Here is a 14,578-nt window from a genome sequence, read left to right as displayed (position 1 = left end):
GGCTGGAGCCACCTCAAGGCTGTACTTGGACGGCTCCACTTCCAAGAACACGCACGTGGTTGTTGGGGGATCCAGTTCCTCGTGGTTCGTTGCACGAAGGGCTTCAGCCCCTTGCTGCCTGTTGGCTGCTGGCCTCCTTCAGTTTTTTGCCACGTGAGCCTCTCACGGCAGGGCAGTTGGCTTCCACAGAACAGGCAAGCAAGGCAGAAGCCAGAGTCTTTTTTGTTACCTAATCTGGAGTGTAACATCCAGGGTGCATTTTGCTGTATTCCACGCATTGGAAGCAAGTGTCTAGGTCCAGCTCACACTTGAAGGGAAGAGATTACACGTGGGCGTGAAGATCAGCAGACAAGGACCACTGCGACTCTATTAGGAGCCGCCTGCTGCAGTGACGTAATTCACTCCTTCGGCGCTTTGAAGAATCGCTGACCATTATAAGTAAGTAAAAGCCCGACTGATCGTCCTGGAGCACAGTCTACAGAGTTTTGCATGTGAAAAGCAGCTGGATCACAGGCTAACAGCTAACAGCCAGAGATTGAATTTATGACTTTGGAGCTGGTATTTTAAAAACTGTTCATTTCCTCTGCACACGATACTGCTTTACATATGGGATGTATCTTCTGTAGTCACTTGAGCCTCTTGTTGAACATGTTTGAGCTGCTCTGGAGGACCACTGCATGTCTTTTTGAGGTGCCTCTAAGGCCCCCAAACTGAACTGTAGGTCTGCATCGTACGTAGTCTATGTTTACAAACAGACCATTCTAAATATGCTCTACAGATTGAGTAAAAATCCATCTGAGTTTTGAGTGATGTGACAACAGAAATATAAATATATTTAAACAAATATCTTTTTGTCTAGTTGAGCTACCTTTGGTTGATTGTGGGGCATGAAAATCATCCATAACAATAGGAAATGTTTCCATTTCTCATGTTTATAGTGCTTTTTCATTTTTTCTTTAATTGCCATATTGTTTGGTCAATATGAGTCCATGCTGTAAGATATTCACTACTGATTGTGTTTTATAGCCATAGGTTGACTTTTCAACCATTTAAAACTTGCTGCCTAAAGTTCTACTTTGCCTGATATTACTTCTTGTTCACATCTGAAGGATAGATCCTTGGTTCCATTGTAGCTTTTTTTGGCGGGGGGGAGGGAGATCATCTTGTTTTGATGTGCCAATCATGACCAGTAAGTCATTGCACTTGTTTGTTTTTTTAACCTAGTTGATATCTCTCTGGGTCATTTTCAGATTTGAAGGAATTAAAGAAGTCTTTTCCAATTCATTATAAATTGTGTTGCATGGCACTTACTGTTTCTATACGCTATTTTGTACCGATAAGAAATTGATGTTGGCAAGCTACCAGCTTCCTTGTTTGCCCAGGTGTCTATACAATGCACTACGAGGCTAATCTTAAACATCAATTATCTTTGATTTGGAGCTTTGCTGTATTAAAATCTATGGCCTGTACTGCAGCACTTGGTAACATTTGCATTACATTATGTTATTTTTAACTTCTAACTTGTCCTGTGTTTCCAGTTGGATTCCAAACACTTTCTATGAATTAAGTACTATGATAAAGCCCTATGAGCTTAATTTAAAAATATGCTTTCTTATCAGATTTGACTCGACTGTGCTTTATCGGTCTTGCTGGTTTTAACATCTAGGTAGCAAAAAGAAAAAAAATTAAGTTCATTTTTCCTTCTCCCATATACAGAGTGTATGTAACCAGAGCACAATGGAGCTAACCTCCTAAGTATATGTAGTTTTAAAAAAATTGTCTGGAATATAGAAAACTTCACCTTGCTGATGTCAGGTGAGGTCTGCTGATTTGTTTCAACGAGTTAGGCAACTGTGGAAAGGCAGGGACAGCAAGCCCTAATTACGGTCCCACCCCTTACCTGTGAGCTCAGCTTTCCTCCATCTAGAAGCCTTATTGAAAATACCCAGACTGGCAAGTCTAGCCTCACTTATGAGAGGAATGATAAGAGAAGGCACGAAACACTCTATTCCTGTAAGACAAGTTTGTTTTCACAATGTTAAAATCGCCTAGTAAACAAACTTTTTTTACTGTTAATTTTGTTAATTATGAATTGCTATTTCCTGGGTAAAATGGAAACAAATTAATTTCCCTAATTTCTAGGACAGTAGGAATAAATATGGAACAAAAATATTTCCTTCTGCAATTATTGTTTTCACCTTTGGATGGCCTAAGGAAAAAAAAAATCCTTATTTGCTGGCGTGAGAACATCCTTCATCAGATACAGAGGACTCTGGCCAAGTTATGGCAGCCTCTTATTGAAGACACTTATGTTTGGGGGGGATGGTGGAAGAGAACACCTTTTATTCAATATGCATGTATAACATGTTTATAGCCCTTCTACAGTACATGTTAGTTACTAGGGAAAAAAGGAGGAACATAGTCGAATACCTGGTCCTCAAATCTTTTAAAGCCTGGAAAGGAAGATGAAACATATAATGCATTTCTAAAAATATGCAAAAAGATCAAACAACAAAAGCTTAAAAACAGCAGTATATATTTAATGGGGATCTCTATTCCACAGAGAGCTAAAAAATATTATTAAATCCCCAATGGAATCTCATCTTTAGATATAATCTCTGGTAATGCTTTTGTGAGTGAATGCCCATTAGTTTTCTTTCAGAACAATGGGCAGGCGGAGGCCCAATAAGCATCCGGAGGAGGCTGAAGAAGCACATCAGGGGGAGCCTCTTACCCGCCAGGGGTCAAAGGCTCGTCCCTGCCATCGGTGCTCTGGGCATGTGAAGAATCAGTAGTGGCTGCCCCTGTGTAAATGCTGGAGCTGCCTTAAGAACATTACAGACAAAACACTCCCGGGAGTCAGGTGTGAGTGACTAGATCTGAGAACCAGGCGTCAGACAAACATTATGGAGTCTATTGCACACTTTATTTTCTTGTCTTTTCTTCTTTTTTTGCATGGATCAGTGGTTCTCAAACTTTAATACGCACGAGAATCACCTGAAGGGCTTGTTAAAGCACAGCTTGCTGGCCCCATCCCCGAGGTTCTGAGCCCGCAGGTCTGGGTGGGGCCAGAGAATCTATATTTCTAATAAGTTCCAGGTGATGCTGACGCTGCTGGTCCAGACCACGGATTTGGGGAAGCGCCGGCCTGGAGCACGGAGATCTTCAGGGAAATGAGCAAGGAGGCTGCATGGCTAGTGAGTTCTGGGGTCATCCCACTGCTGGGTATTGATGGGATTCCTTCTCTCCCCTAAATGTCAGGAACAGCTCGCTCAGTCAGCCTTTGATGGATTTCGGAACAAAATGAAACTTCCTAATAGTTGGCCCTTTATGAACTTGGCTGGGTGGTCTCTGATTATTTTCGGGGAGACGATTCTAAGGTGGGATGACTACAACAGTAGAGAAGAACACTTTTAGGCTCTTGATCTACACTGTCAGGTTGCTATCAAAAGGGGGACACACTAACAAACTCACCAGAGGGATATCCATGCTGCTCTTACCTAATAATAGCCTCTGTTAGTGAGAGTCACACTTCTTTGGTTTGGTCCTTGAGAATTTGATTTTAATTTTGCATTTCTCTGATGAGGCAGGAAATCTTTCTACATTTATTAGCCATATGTATTTCCTCTTGCGTAAACCATATCTTTGTGTCCTTTGTGGAGCCAAAATTCCTACTCATTTTTAGTTCTTGACTTAAGCATCTTGTTGAGAAGTTTTGACAGCGCCCCACGTCCCCCTAGTGGAGGCCTCCTCTTCTCACAGGGCCGTGTGCACATTCGCTACTGGGGTTTCTCTCCTCTAAGGGACGGTACATGCCTGTGCCCCCCCCTGCTCCTGGGTCAGCTCGGAGTCCTGTGTACTCTTCTCCTCAGCACCTAACCCACTGCCTGGCACAATGTATGTGCCGATGAAGACTTATTTAATGAACTAATGAATCAACCAGTGAAGGTCAAGGAGGAGTTGACTTTTAAGTTAACGTGAATTTTGTCAGGATAGCATATGTACATTTTGTAGAGAAAAGGTCATTAAGCCCTTGGATAAACCTTTGCCGACTTATTTAAAGTAATATAAATGCTAGCCGAACAGCCTATTAAACTGCTAAGGAATGAAACAATGCTGGAAGCTCTTTATTCAAAAGAGAAAACAAAACCCTTTTCTTTTTTTGAAGAAAAGTAATTTCCCCTGCAAATTATTATAATGATATGTTTATTGATTCCTCTGGGACCTTTTCAGGTAACCTTGACAATGATCATAACACACTTTCCAAAAAGAGAACACAAAGAAGTGCATGCCCTCTGACAATAAAACACATATGTGTTCACACATTAAATACACAAATGAAAATTAAACCTTGAAAATGACTGAATTTTTCATATATTCTAAATATATACTCTAAAATTATAATTCCTGTATTCCTAATTTGGCCATTTCACAGTGTTGCTACACACACACACATACACACACACACACACACACACACACACACACACACACACCCCCCCCCAGGTTAATACCATCACTGATATAAAGGTGAAAGGTAGCATTGCTGCTAAGTTGGCAATAAAGGCAAATACTCTGGTCTTTGGAAGGGATGGCTGGACGGGGGTCTCCGATCTGTTCAAATGCAGCTGGCTCTCCATCTCAGAGTCTGCAGGTGCCAGGGTACAGAGGGACTAAGGGATGCTGAAACGCCGCCAACGTCCCCATCTGTTCTTCCACCAAAGGCAGAAGTCTTTACCTATGCGCTGGGTTTAGAGTCTCCTGTTTGGTTTAACAGCTGCAGCGTATTTCCCCCACTTTTTCCTTTTTTCATAGTGTTGCTAACCTTTGTAAACATTTAAATGTACAGTGAAAGTGCTGAGCTCTGCTCCATCGGAGCCCATCCGGCTCGTTTCAGACGTGCACAGCTCTCCAGAACCTCCATAAGACCTCACTGTCTCCACCAAGAGCAGAACCTGGCTGTTCACAGGTAGATGCTAAGGTCGTTGCCACCCCCCTCAGCTGAGGCTGACTGAGTCCTGGGTGGGCTTTTCCCTTTGCTGAGTGCCCTGCGGCTTCACACAACCACAGGTGGTGGTAGGCAGTGATGTGGTAAGTCTCACATCACTGTTCTCAAAGAAGCATAAATCCTTCCTCCCTAAAATTCATTAATATGGTGAACCTATAAAATGCAGGTGCCAAAAATTGAAACAGTATTTTGTAGGCACTCCCAAATTTTGATTCCGACTAATATCCCTGCTTCAATATGCAGGAAACTGGACTTTAAAAGGTAAACATTAATTTTTCTTCTCTGGGTAGCAGCACAGTCACATCTTGCCTGACATCTACTTAAGTAGAGCTTCGCCTCTCCATGTGCGGAGTGGCACCTTCCAGATGGTGGCTGGAGAAGGCCCCTCCTAACTCCTGACTTGGCTGCGTTTCCCACCTCACTTCTCTGAGGAGCATCTATAATTCGGGTATACTTAGATCAGTTGGCAAAAAAACCCCCACAACAACTTAAATGAGTAATTGTGATACAAAATAAACAAATTCGGTTTCACTAGATATGAATAAGATATTTTAAGAACACCCATCATGTAACTGTAGACAGTGATGTTTCTACTGGATTTAAATAAAGACCCAGAAGTCTCAAGACTTCTCTAAAAATTAGGCACACCAAGTATAAATGTTAGAACAATTAATATCATTGCTTTAAGACTTTTAACACTGTTTACAATATGTGAAATTTTAGCCGCTATTAAAACCTTGAAATGAAAAAAAATGTACCTAACTGGTTCATGAATATAGAGTGACAATATCTTGTTAAGATATCAAATTCTTCTGAAAATAACATTGAGCTGTTTTGTTATGGGAAATACCTTTTGAGGATTTAAACTGTAAGGTGTTTTTTTTAGCATGGTTCTTTGATGGAAAGTGTGATACTGTACATTCCTCAGCTTACCCGAGACTGTCAAACATTGTCACAGACTGGATTCCATGTTAGTTCGGCAGGAATTGCTGTACCAATTTCTGTACATAAGAGGCCTTATGAAAATCTTGTGGAAAAACATCCGAAATACTGATGTTCTGAAAATGATGAAAATCCAAGGGTCTACAATAGAGATCACAGATAAAAAACGCAAGGCGCTGAGGTCTCCGGCTTCTTCAGAAGTTCTGTTTTTCTTGGAGACAGCTTTAAATGCTCCGTAGTAAGCCCGGTACTGTTTTAAAGACAAAAACAATCCAGTATAATATCAAAAGGTTGATGGCAGCAATATATCCACTCACTTCATTTAGGACACATTACTTTTCTGTGAGATCATGGCAGCTTTGCTTGAAATATTTGTTTCTGGCAAATTTACAAGTAGCTAAAACTGCTGCAGCTGATGGGTGCAAGTGAGGAGCCTGGAAGGTGCAGGGCTGATGCGGGAGGCTCAGTGGAAGTGGGGGGGGGCTCCTGGGGGACCTGCTCTAAGTCCCTGGAGGCTGTCCCACCTGCTGTGAGCCCTGGGGTTCAGGGTCCCTGCCTGGCCATGCAGAGGAAGCGCTGAGGTGGGACTCATCGAGTTGACTGGATCTTTTACAAACAGGGTCACCACACTTCCATAAATACTAAGATTCTCTTTCCATATTCTCTAAGTTCTGCTTTCTTTCTTCTGCCTACTTCCTATCCTCTCTTATTAGGTAGCTCAGAAATAAGTCACACTTGTGAAATGCCACGTGTGTGCAGACATCAGTGAAACAGCAGCTTTTCGTAGATGTGAAGGGACAGGAAATACTCCAATGAAAAGACAGGAGACTTGCGAAAGGACCTGTTCAACTCCTGTAAATCACTTATTCTTAGCATAGATGGTGACCTTTCTGTGGTCAACACCCTCTTTCCACGCTAGGAAAACACACACACATAGAAGTATAAGCCCTGCCCAGTCACCCCTATTGCCTTGGTGCCCCCTGAGGCCTCTGGGCCCCCTCAGAGCCCTGCGAACTGCTCTAACCTGTGGCTTTACCTGCCACTCAGCCAGCCTGGCTGCCTAGCTGGGCATCACCACTGCCCCCCACGGCCCCCCACTCCCCGGAAGGCCGGCCACTGTTTCTTGATGCTGTTACACTCTCGGAGCCCACTGAGATTCTAAATCCATAATGGGACAAAATAGACCCTAATGGGACAGAAAATATGCAAACTCAACATTAGTGGGAGGGATATGAGTAAGTGCACAGGCCAGACCCACTTAGGGCAATCAAGGGATATCTGCTGGAGAAGACGTGCTTTCCAGTAATTGTTTCCTTACCCTTTGACTCTCTCTTCTACACAGCGTTTTAGTGGGCCCAGCTACTCCCATCTGTGCACTTAGGGAGATATTCTGTAACTGCAAGCCCTCTCCCATCATCACTGCTTAATAATACTAATAGTAATAACAATAGCTGATGCCCATGTTCCCAGGCCCTGTTCCAAGCATTCGATGCTGAAAACTTCATTTCGTTCTCACAAAAACCTCATGAAGGAAGTAAGACCATTATCTCCATTTTATAGATGTGGAAACTGATGGCATGCCCAGATCCTACCTCCTTTCAGGGTCGACCTCAAATATTACTCCCTTTAGGAAGTCCCAGTGAAGTATACTGGCTAAGCATGTCCACTTTAGAGTCCAACTACCTGGGTGTGACAGAGTCCCTCGTTGGCTGTGTTACTTCGAGCAAGTTACTCGGTTTCCTTATGTATGCAATGGGGATACATAAGGACTGTTATGAACTTTGAATAAGAAAGTATAAGTAAAAACCTTGACGACAGATCCTAGCACAGAATGAGAACTCAGTAATTAGCTATTATTATTATTTTATCAGGAGTGGCTCTTTTCCTTCTCTACACTCCCTTGTGGGCCTAATCAATCCCTCCCACTCTGGTGTTATAGCTTCTGTGGGCAGATGTGATGTTCTTCTCATTTCATATCCCACAGTGACAGTGTCTTGAATGTGGTAGGTAGTAGATACGTGCTGGATGAATAAATGGATGACAACAGGCTATGTACTTTGGTTGATTTAAAAAGCAAATGCTTGCCCTGGCCAGTTTGGCTCAGTGGTTCCAGCATCGGTCCCAGACCAAAGGGTCGCAGGTTTGATTCCTAGTCAAGGGCATGTACCTCGGTTGCAGGTTCGATACCCACTCTGGTCCGGGCTTGTTTGGGAGGCAGCCAATCTATGTGTCTCTCTCACATCAATGTTTCTCTCTCTCTCTCTCTCTCCCCCTCCCTCCCCTCCACCTCCCTTCCACTCTGTCTAAAAATCAACGGAAAAAATATCCTCAGGTGAAGATTAAAAAAAAAAAAAAAAGCAAATGTTTATATGAGTCTGTCTTTACATTTTCTCCTTTCTCCTCAAAGTACAGTGCAGCAAGATGTAATCTCGGCTATTTGAAAATACTTGATTAGCTGGGATCTTTGTAACTGAATGGTATTTGTATAATTAAAACAAATATTTTACTTTAAAGCAGTATTTGTCCAAGTCAATCCTATTGCGTATTATTAGGTTAACTGTATTTTCAAGTCACCTGATTTGTAATAGAAGTGTATTGATCTACACCTGGGCTTTTAATTTATTTGTATTTTTTGAGTTTACTAAAAATATGACTTCATTTATGACAGCGATCAAAGTACATATTCTATTAATTCTCACAACTTATCAATTTGAACACAATTTAGACTTTTGAAAAAAATCTCTGTCCATCAAAAGTATTCTCTGGAACATACTTTATAAACTGCTTCAATAAGAGAGGCTAAAATAACAAATAACCTCAGAATGTACACCTGGCATTTTTAAAGTAGGTCAATTTACACAGAGAATCAGTGTGAGAAGAGCGCCCTCTGTTGGATTTCGGAGTCCTTGAGAAACTGGGCTGTTGCCAACTCTGGAGACCCATCTTGACAGGATATTCCTGTTCTGGAGAGCTCTCTCCATCCTCATGCCTTCTTCTACCAGTCCAGCCATCACAATACTGTGCCCTCTGCTCTAGCCCTTTAAATCCACTTCGGACCCTTTTCCCTGGGCCCGTCTCTTGCCTGCCATTCCTTACATGCTTCTAACAGTCTCCTTTGGAAAGAGCATCCTGCCCCTTCTTTCTGCATCAAAATGAAACACACACGAGAGTTATCACAACACATGCAGATGTCCTCTAGCCCTTCTCTGACTCCGTGGACTTGATATATGCAATTGCTTATCTTTACCTGGCTTCTAGGCCTCTCAATTATTGCAGCTAATCTATTCATGAACATCCTCTCTCATCCACCCCTGCCCCCTACCAACCTCCAATACACTGTGGTTTTCTAAGGTAAAAGTACTTTTGATGAAAATATGTTATTCACACTAGAGAATCTGCTGCGAACTGCCTCAAAAGCTCATCTCGTATTCTCCAGACTCTCTCCTCACTGAATCAAGTTGGAAATTTGAAAATTCAATCTAGTTAAGTATTACTCTCTAATTCAGCATTACGGCAAAGTTAATTTAAAAAAACATACTCCAACAAACTTTTCATCAGCTTAATGAAATACAATATTTATGATATGGATAAGATTTAAAAAAAAAGGCCCCCTCCCGGATCCATTCCTTGAAAAATGATTTTCTAAGTGTGGGGGTCTCCAATACCCTTTCAGCGTGTCTGCAGGGTCAAAGCTGTCTTCAAAAAGAGACATTATCTGCCTATTTAACTTTCATCCTTTCATAGGTATACAGTAAGTATTATGAAGCTACCCGATGTGTGATGACATCGTCGTTGCCATGGCTAATGGAATATGTGCTTGTGTATTCCAGTGTTTTCTAGACCTTTCTATGGTAGTCGGTTTAGGAAACACATGTGCATTCTCAGAGACTGTTCTTCGTACGTCTGTGCTCTTAGCATGCTCCCCCCCCCCCGTTTTAACTGCTATAATCTCTGTACTTTATTATCATTCACTTAATTATTTTTGAAATCCCAGAGTTTTCCTTGCATCTTTACAAAAATACAAGGAGTACATTTTCTTAACTTGTTTTGCAATAATATTTAAAAATTTTTCTTATTTTTAATTGCTAATATGATAAATACTGATACATAGAATCCACAAAAATTAAGCTCTTTGGTGCTTAATAATTTTTAAGAGTAAATAAGGGTCCTTAGACTAAAACAAGTTTGGGAACCACTGCCTTAGAATATAATGCTATCCCTGAGGAGACCATGTTTCTTAATTTTCTATGTCCAGCAGGTGATAATAAATGGAAATAATAATTAGTGATAATGGTGACAATGATTTTTTAGGCCAGGATCCTGGTTAGGATATATGTATATATCTTCAGATCTTTATAATTATCTTACATAGCAAGTCTGGCTGTCCTCCTTTGAGGGAAGTTGGGGTTAGAAAGGTAAATAAGCCACTATCTTAGCTAGTAAGTGAGGCAGCCAGATTCAAGCCCATGCCTGATGCTGACTCCCTATTCTTCCTAGAAAATGATAGATCCTGTGGAGGGTGCCTTTTGCATTGCATATCTTTGAAACTTTACACTTTTTTAGGAAATCACTTTCAAATCCATTATTTCCTTCAATCCTCATGATCCCATGAGTTATTTAACTCCCCTTAGAGGTGTGTCCAAATGTGATGATCTTTCCGCTGTATAATGCTGCTTTCAGCACAGTTCTTCCTAAAACATTTAATCTCAGGACACAGTATCCAGGCAGTTGGTTACTGTCTGCTTCTATCACAGCACAAGTAAATAAGGCTGTTGCTTTAGAGCAGGGGTCTGCAAACATGTCCTGTAAGGGGCTGGGCAGTAAATATTTTCTATTTTTCGGGATAAAAAGCAAACAGTGAATATTTGGTGGGTACTTATATGCTGAGAGAAGACACATTTCCACAACTTTTATTGATGAAATTAAAAATGTAATAATAATAATAAAGTAAGTACAATTTGCTTTTTAATACATGTCTATTAAGAAGAAAAGAAAAATCTTTTTTTTCCCCTAGGAAAATTTGGTTTAATTGGGGGTTCAGAGTTCGTGTGTCCTATCATCACATTGATCACAAATGTTCATCTGTAAAAACTATTCTTGATTCCATGGCTGTACAAAAACAGAGGGCAGGATGGACTTGGCCTATGGGCTGCGGTTTGCCAAGTCCTACTTTAGAGTGGGATTCTCCAAATGTGATCCCTGGATCAGCAGCTTACACCTCATGTGGGAACTTGTTAAGAATGAGAATTCTTTAGAAACGTCTGATTCAGAAACTCCGGGGGGAATGGGGCCCAGCCATCTATGTTTTTAAAAGTCCTGTTGATGATTCTGAGCGGGGTAATATTTGACAGCCACTGCTAAATATCTGTACCTACATCTATACCTATTTATATAGATACAGATTTATTTATTTTTGGGTGTTTTGACCCTAACTCTGCAGGATGAAGCTACAGACAACTCTCCTCCCACCTCACCCCCACCCCCACACAGTAAAGCTTTCATCTGAGGGAAAATCACATTATATTTCACTTTCATCCACCCCTAGAAGTAACATCCAAACTTGTTACATTGCTATAAGAAATTTAACCTTCCTATTCACAGAAGTCTCAAGACTCCAAAGGCATTGAATTGGCAATGTATTAGTTTAAATGTTGCTCATGTTGAACAAGTACACTGGGGGTGGGGAGTGGTGGAGTGGTAGGGGGGTAGGGAGGTGGGGAGCAGGGGAGGGGGAGAGGGGTAATTCTGGAAACGTCTTCTCAAGCCTCAGCCGTCCTGTAAGAGTCTCCGTGGGGACCACAGGAAGAAATACTTTCAAAACTTCAAAACCACGAGGTAATTCAGTCTCCATCCCCACCCCCATTCGTAAATTGAAACCAGAGATAATAATGGCTTTCGTGTCACCTCGCCTGCCAAGGCAGAAACCAGGCCAACCTGTCAAGACAGGTTATCCAGACGACACCGGCGGCTGAGCCGCACACCCTCAGCTGCCTTCGAGCAGCCTCTCGGCCTCTGTCACCACCACCCTCCGCGGCAGCACCAGAAACAGCACCCGGGCGCCTCCAAGTTTCCGCAGGAGTTTTGAAAATCCGAACCTCTGCTTTCAGTCCCTCGCCCGTGCAAACCGCTCTGGCAGGACCACACCTTCCCTCCTTCCCTTCCCGCGGCCAAAACCCGGGAGAACGTCCAGGGCCCGTCAGGCCACCACGGATGCCGCTAAAATCACGGGCGGGTCTAAGGAAATAGAACAGTACCGAGCGGTCGGCAAGCAGGGAGGACGCGCACTGCCAAGGCGGAGCCGGGCGCTGCTCCGCCGAGCTCCGCGTCGTGGAAGTAACGCGGACCCTCCCCGGCGGAAGCGCTGGGGGGGGGGGGGCTCTGCCCACCCGAGGGGCTCGAGGGGCTCGCGGGGCTCGAGGGGCTCGCGGGGCTCCGGGGCACCGTGGGACTCTGTCTTTCCCTGGCTTCTCTGATGTTCTTCCGCCTCAGCGCACTGGGTTACCTGTCCTGGGGCTGTGCAGGGAGGGAACCCTCTGTGGCAGCGAAGCAACAAGTCCGGCCGGCCCAGGGCGCGGAGGCTCCGGCTCCGCGCTCACGCGCCCCCCCCCGCCCCGCCCCGCACCCGCGGCCCCGCGCGTCCTGTTCCCAGCAGCCGGGCCGGGAGCGACTCACAATTAACGGCAGGGAGCACATGGTGAAGAGCACCGTCATGAGCGCCAGCAGCAGCAGGTGGTCCAGCTCCTCCAGGGGCGGCGGGCACGCCGCTCTCTCGCCCGCGCCGGGCCCCGCGCGGTCCGGGGCGGCCAGGCGCCCGCGCCGCCGCAGCCGCCGGTGCATGGCGTAGAGGCTGCGCATGGCGCTCAGGTTGCACAGCACGATGGCCAGGACCAGCAGCGCCATGAGGCTGGCGTAGAGCACCGAGTAGCCCAGCACCGACAGCGACCGCTCCTCGTGGACCATCTGGATGAAGCACCAGGTGCCGGGGCAGTACTGCACGAACTTCCCGAAGCCCGCGAAGGGCAGCGCGCAGAAAACCAGGCAGAAGGCACCCACGACGGGCGCCACCAGCGCGCCCCGGCGCAGGGTGATGTGCTGCTGGTAGAAGAACGGGTGCCCCAGGGACAGCCAGCACTCCAGGGCCATGGCCAGGAGCTGCAGCGTCGAGGCGAGGCCGAAGAAGGACATGATATAGGCGAAGGCTTGGCACAGAGAGCTGCCCGGCGTGGGCACCAGCCCCCAAAGGCTCCGGTTCTGCGCGTAGGCCGCCAGCACAAAGGGGCTCAAGAGAGACTTGCCCAGCAAGTCGGTGACCGTCAGGCCGCACACGAGCACGTAGAAGACCGACGGCGGCGGGCGCGGCGAGCGCAGCGAGCACCACCCAAGCCCCGAGCGCGCCAGCAGCCCCAGGGCCAGCAGGTTGCCCAGGAGGCCCGCGCTGAAGAGCACCCAGCCCATCGTCGCCGAGTAGCCCTTCTCCACCGACGTGGTGTTTTGGCAGCGGAAGAACGACGGCTTCATGGTGGGCGGCGCGCCGGGGCAGACGGGGCTGCGGGCGGGCCAGGGCCCCGCGTGCGGGCGCTGAGGACACCCCGCCGCTCCGCGCGCTCCTGGGGACGCGAGGCTGCGCGCGGAGGAAGCGCCGCGGGCCGCCGGGTGTGCCCGACAGCAGGCACCTCCTATCTACACTCTCGGGTCACACCCCTCCCGAGGGGCGGGACGGGCGGCCCCAAGCGCCCCGCGCCGCCGTGCGGGAGCCCGCGGCAGGCTGGCGGGGAGCTCGGCCCCCACGCTCAGGGCAGACGCGCTTGCCCAGAGTCGGATAAAAGAAGGAAAGTTTGCTAGACTCCGAGCACCCCGGCCAGTCCTTCCCACAAGGCGAGAACACTACTGAACCGAAGGGGAAATTAAACAGCAGCTGCTAGGGAGGAGGGGTGTGCAAGGAGGCGGGGAGGTGGGGGCCACGAAGACCCCTGGAGATGAGGGGAGGCTCAGTGGGGCGGCTGAGGAAGGGCTACCACCTAGTTTTTGCATTAGTGGGTTACGGAGTGGGTGGGTAACTAACGTCTGCAGAACAGAGGCCTTAGCTGGACCCTCTTCTGGATCCGTGCGCCAATGAGCATTGACCTTCCCTGCGTAGGTGAGGAAACTGAGCCTGAGAAGGTTAAGTGATCTGCCCAAGATGACAAAGCTAGTAAGTGGCACAGCTGGACCTGGAACTCGGGTCTTCTACTGATAAAGTCCATCGGTCTTGGCTTCTCCCCTCAAAGGTTGGCTAGATTTCAGGGAAGTGGCTGCAGGGAAAACCAAGGGAGATGCTTGCCCTGGGTACCAGGAATCACAGTGGTTGCTAGGCCTGGTAGGAGGGACACTGGTGCTGTCATCCCAGGGACCTGGGTTCAAGTCCTATTGCTGCTGCTCACTGCCCGTGGGACCCTGAGGGACTGACTTAGCCTCTCAGAAGGTAACATGTAGCCATCCTGCTTAGCACATCTGAGGCACAGGGGTAAGATGCAAAGTGCAGACCCCTGAAAAGTGCTCAGTACAGTGCAATGGTCAGAATTCTCACCTGTTTTAGCACAAATGTTTTGGTAGCTGATGTTTAACTGCAGTTTTTCTGGTTTGTTTTTT

The 14,578-nt window shown here is 46.0% G+C and overlaps 1 protein-coding gene across 1 annotated transcript; it reads right to left on the bottom strand.

The window, feature by feature from the left end:
- Window positions 1-2,959: 2,959 nt before the first annotated feature.
- Window positions 2,960-13,601, bottom strand: PTGDR (prostaglandin D2 receptor). The gene is made up of 2 exons (XM_081137556.1): window positions 12,623-13,601; window positions 2,960-6,200 (listed from the first exon to the last, which is right to left on the bottom strand). Exons 1-2 carry the CDS (start codon window positions 13,466-13,468, stop codon window positions 5,961-5,963), a joined length of 1,086 nt encoding a protein of 361 aa, XP_080993682.1. The 5' UTR covers window positions 13,469-13,601; the 3' UTR covers window positions 2,960-5,960.
- Window positions 13,602-14,578: the final 977 nt, after the last annotated feature.

This window comes from Miniopterus schreibersii, assembly GCF_964146895.1.
Source record: "Miniopterus schreibersii genome assembly, chromosome: 1".
NCBI classification, from domain to species: Eukaryota; Metazoa; Chordata; class Mammalia; order Chiroptera; family Miniopteridae; genus Miniopterus; species Miniopterus schreibersii.
The sequence above is the reverse complement of the archived record's forward strand: the minus strand, read 5'-3'. Positions and strand labels throughout refer to the sequence as shown.

What these genes read in the sequence shown, in the direction of transcription:
- PTGDR (XM_081137556.1), bottom strand. Translation starts at nt 13,468, where the DNA reads ATGAAGCCGTCGTTCTTCCGCTGCCAAAACACCACGTCGGTGGAGAAG. An exon ending in TGTGCTCCCTGCCGTTAATT is followed by an intron (nt 6,201 to 12,622) that starts GTGAGTCGCTCC and finishes TCTTTAAAACAG; the next exon opens with TACCGGGCTTACTACGGAGC.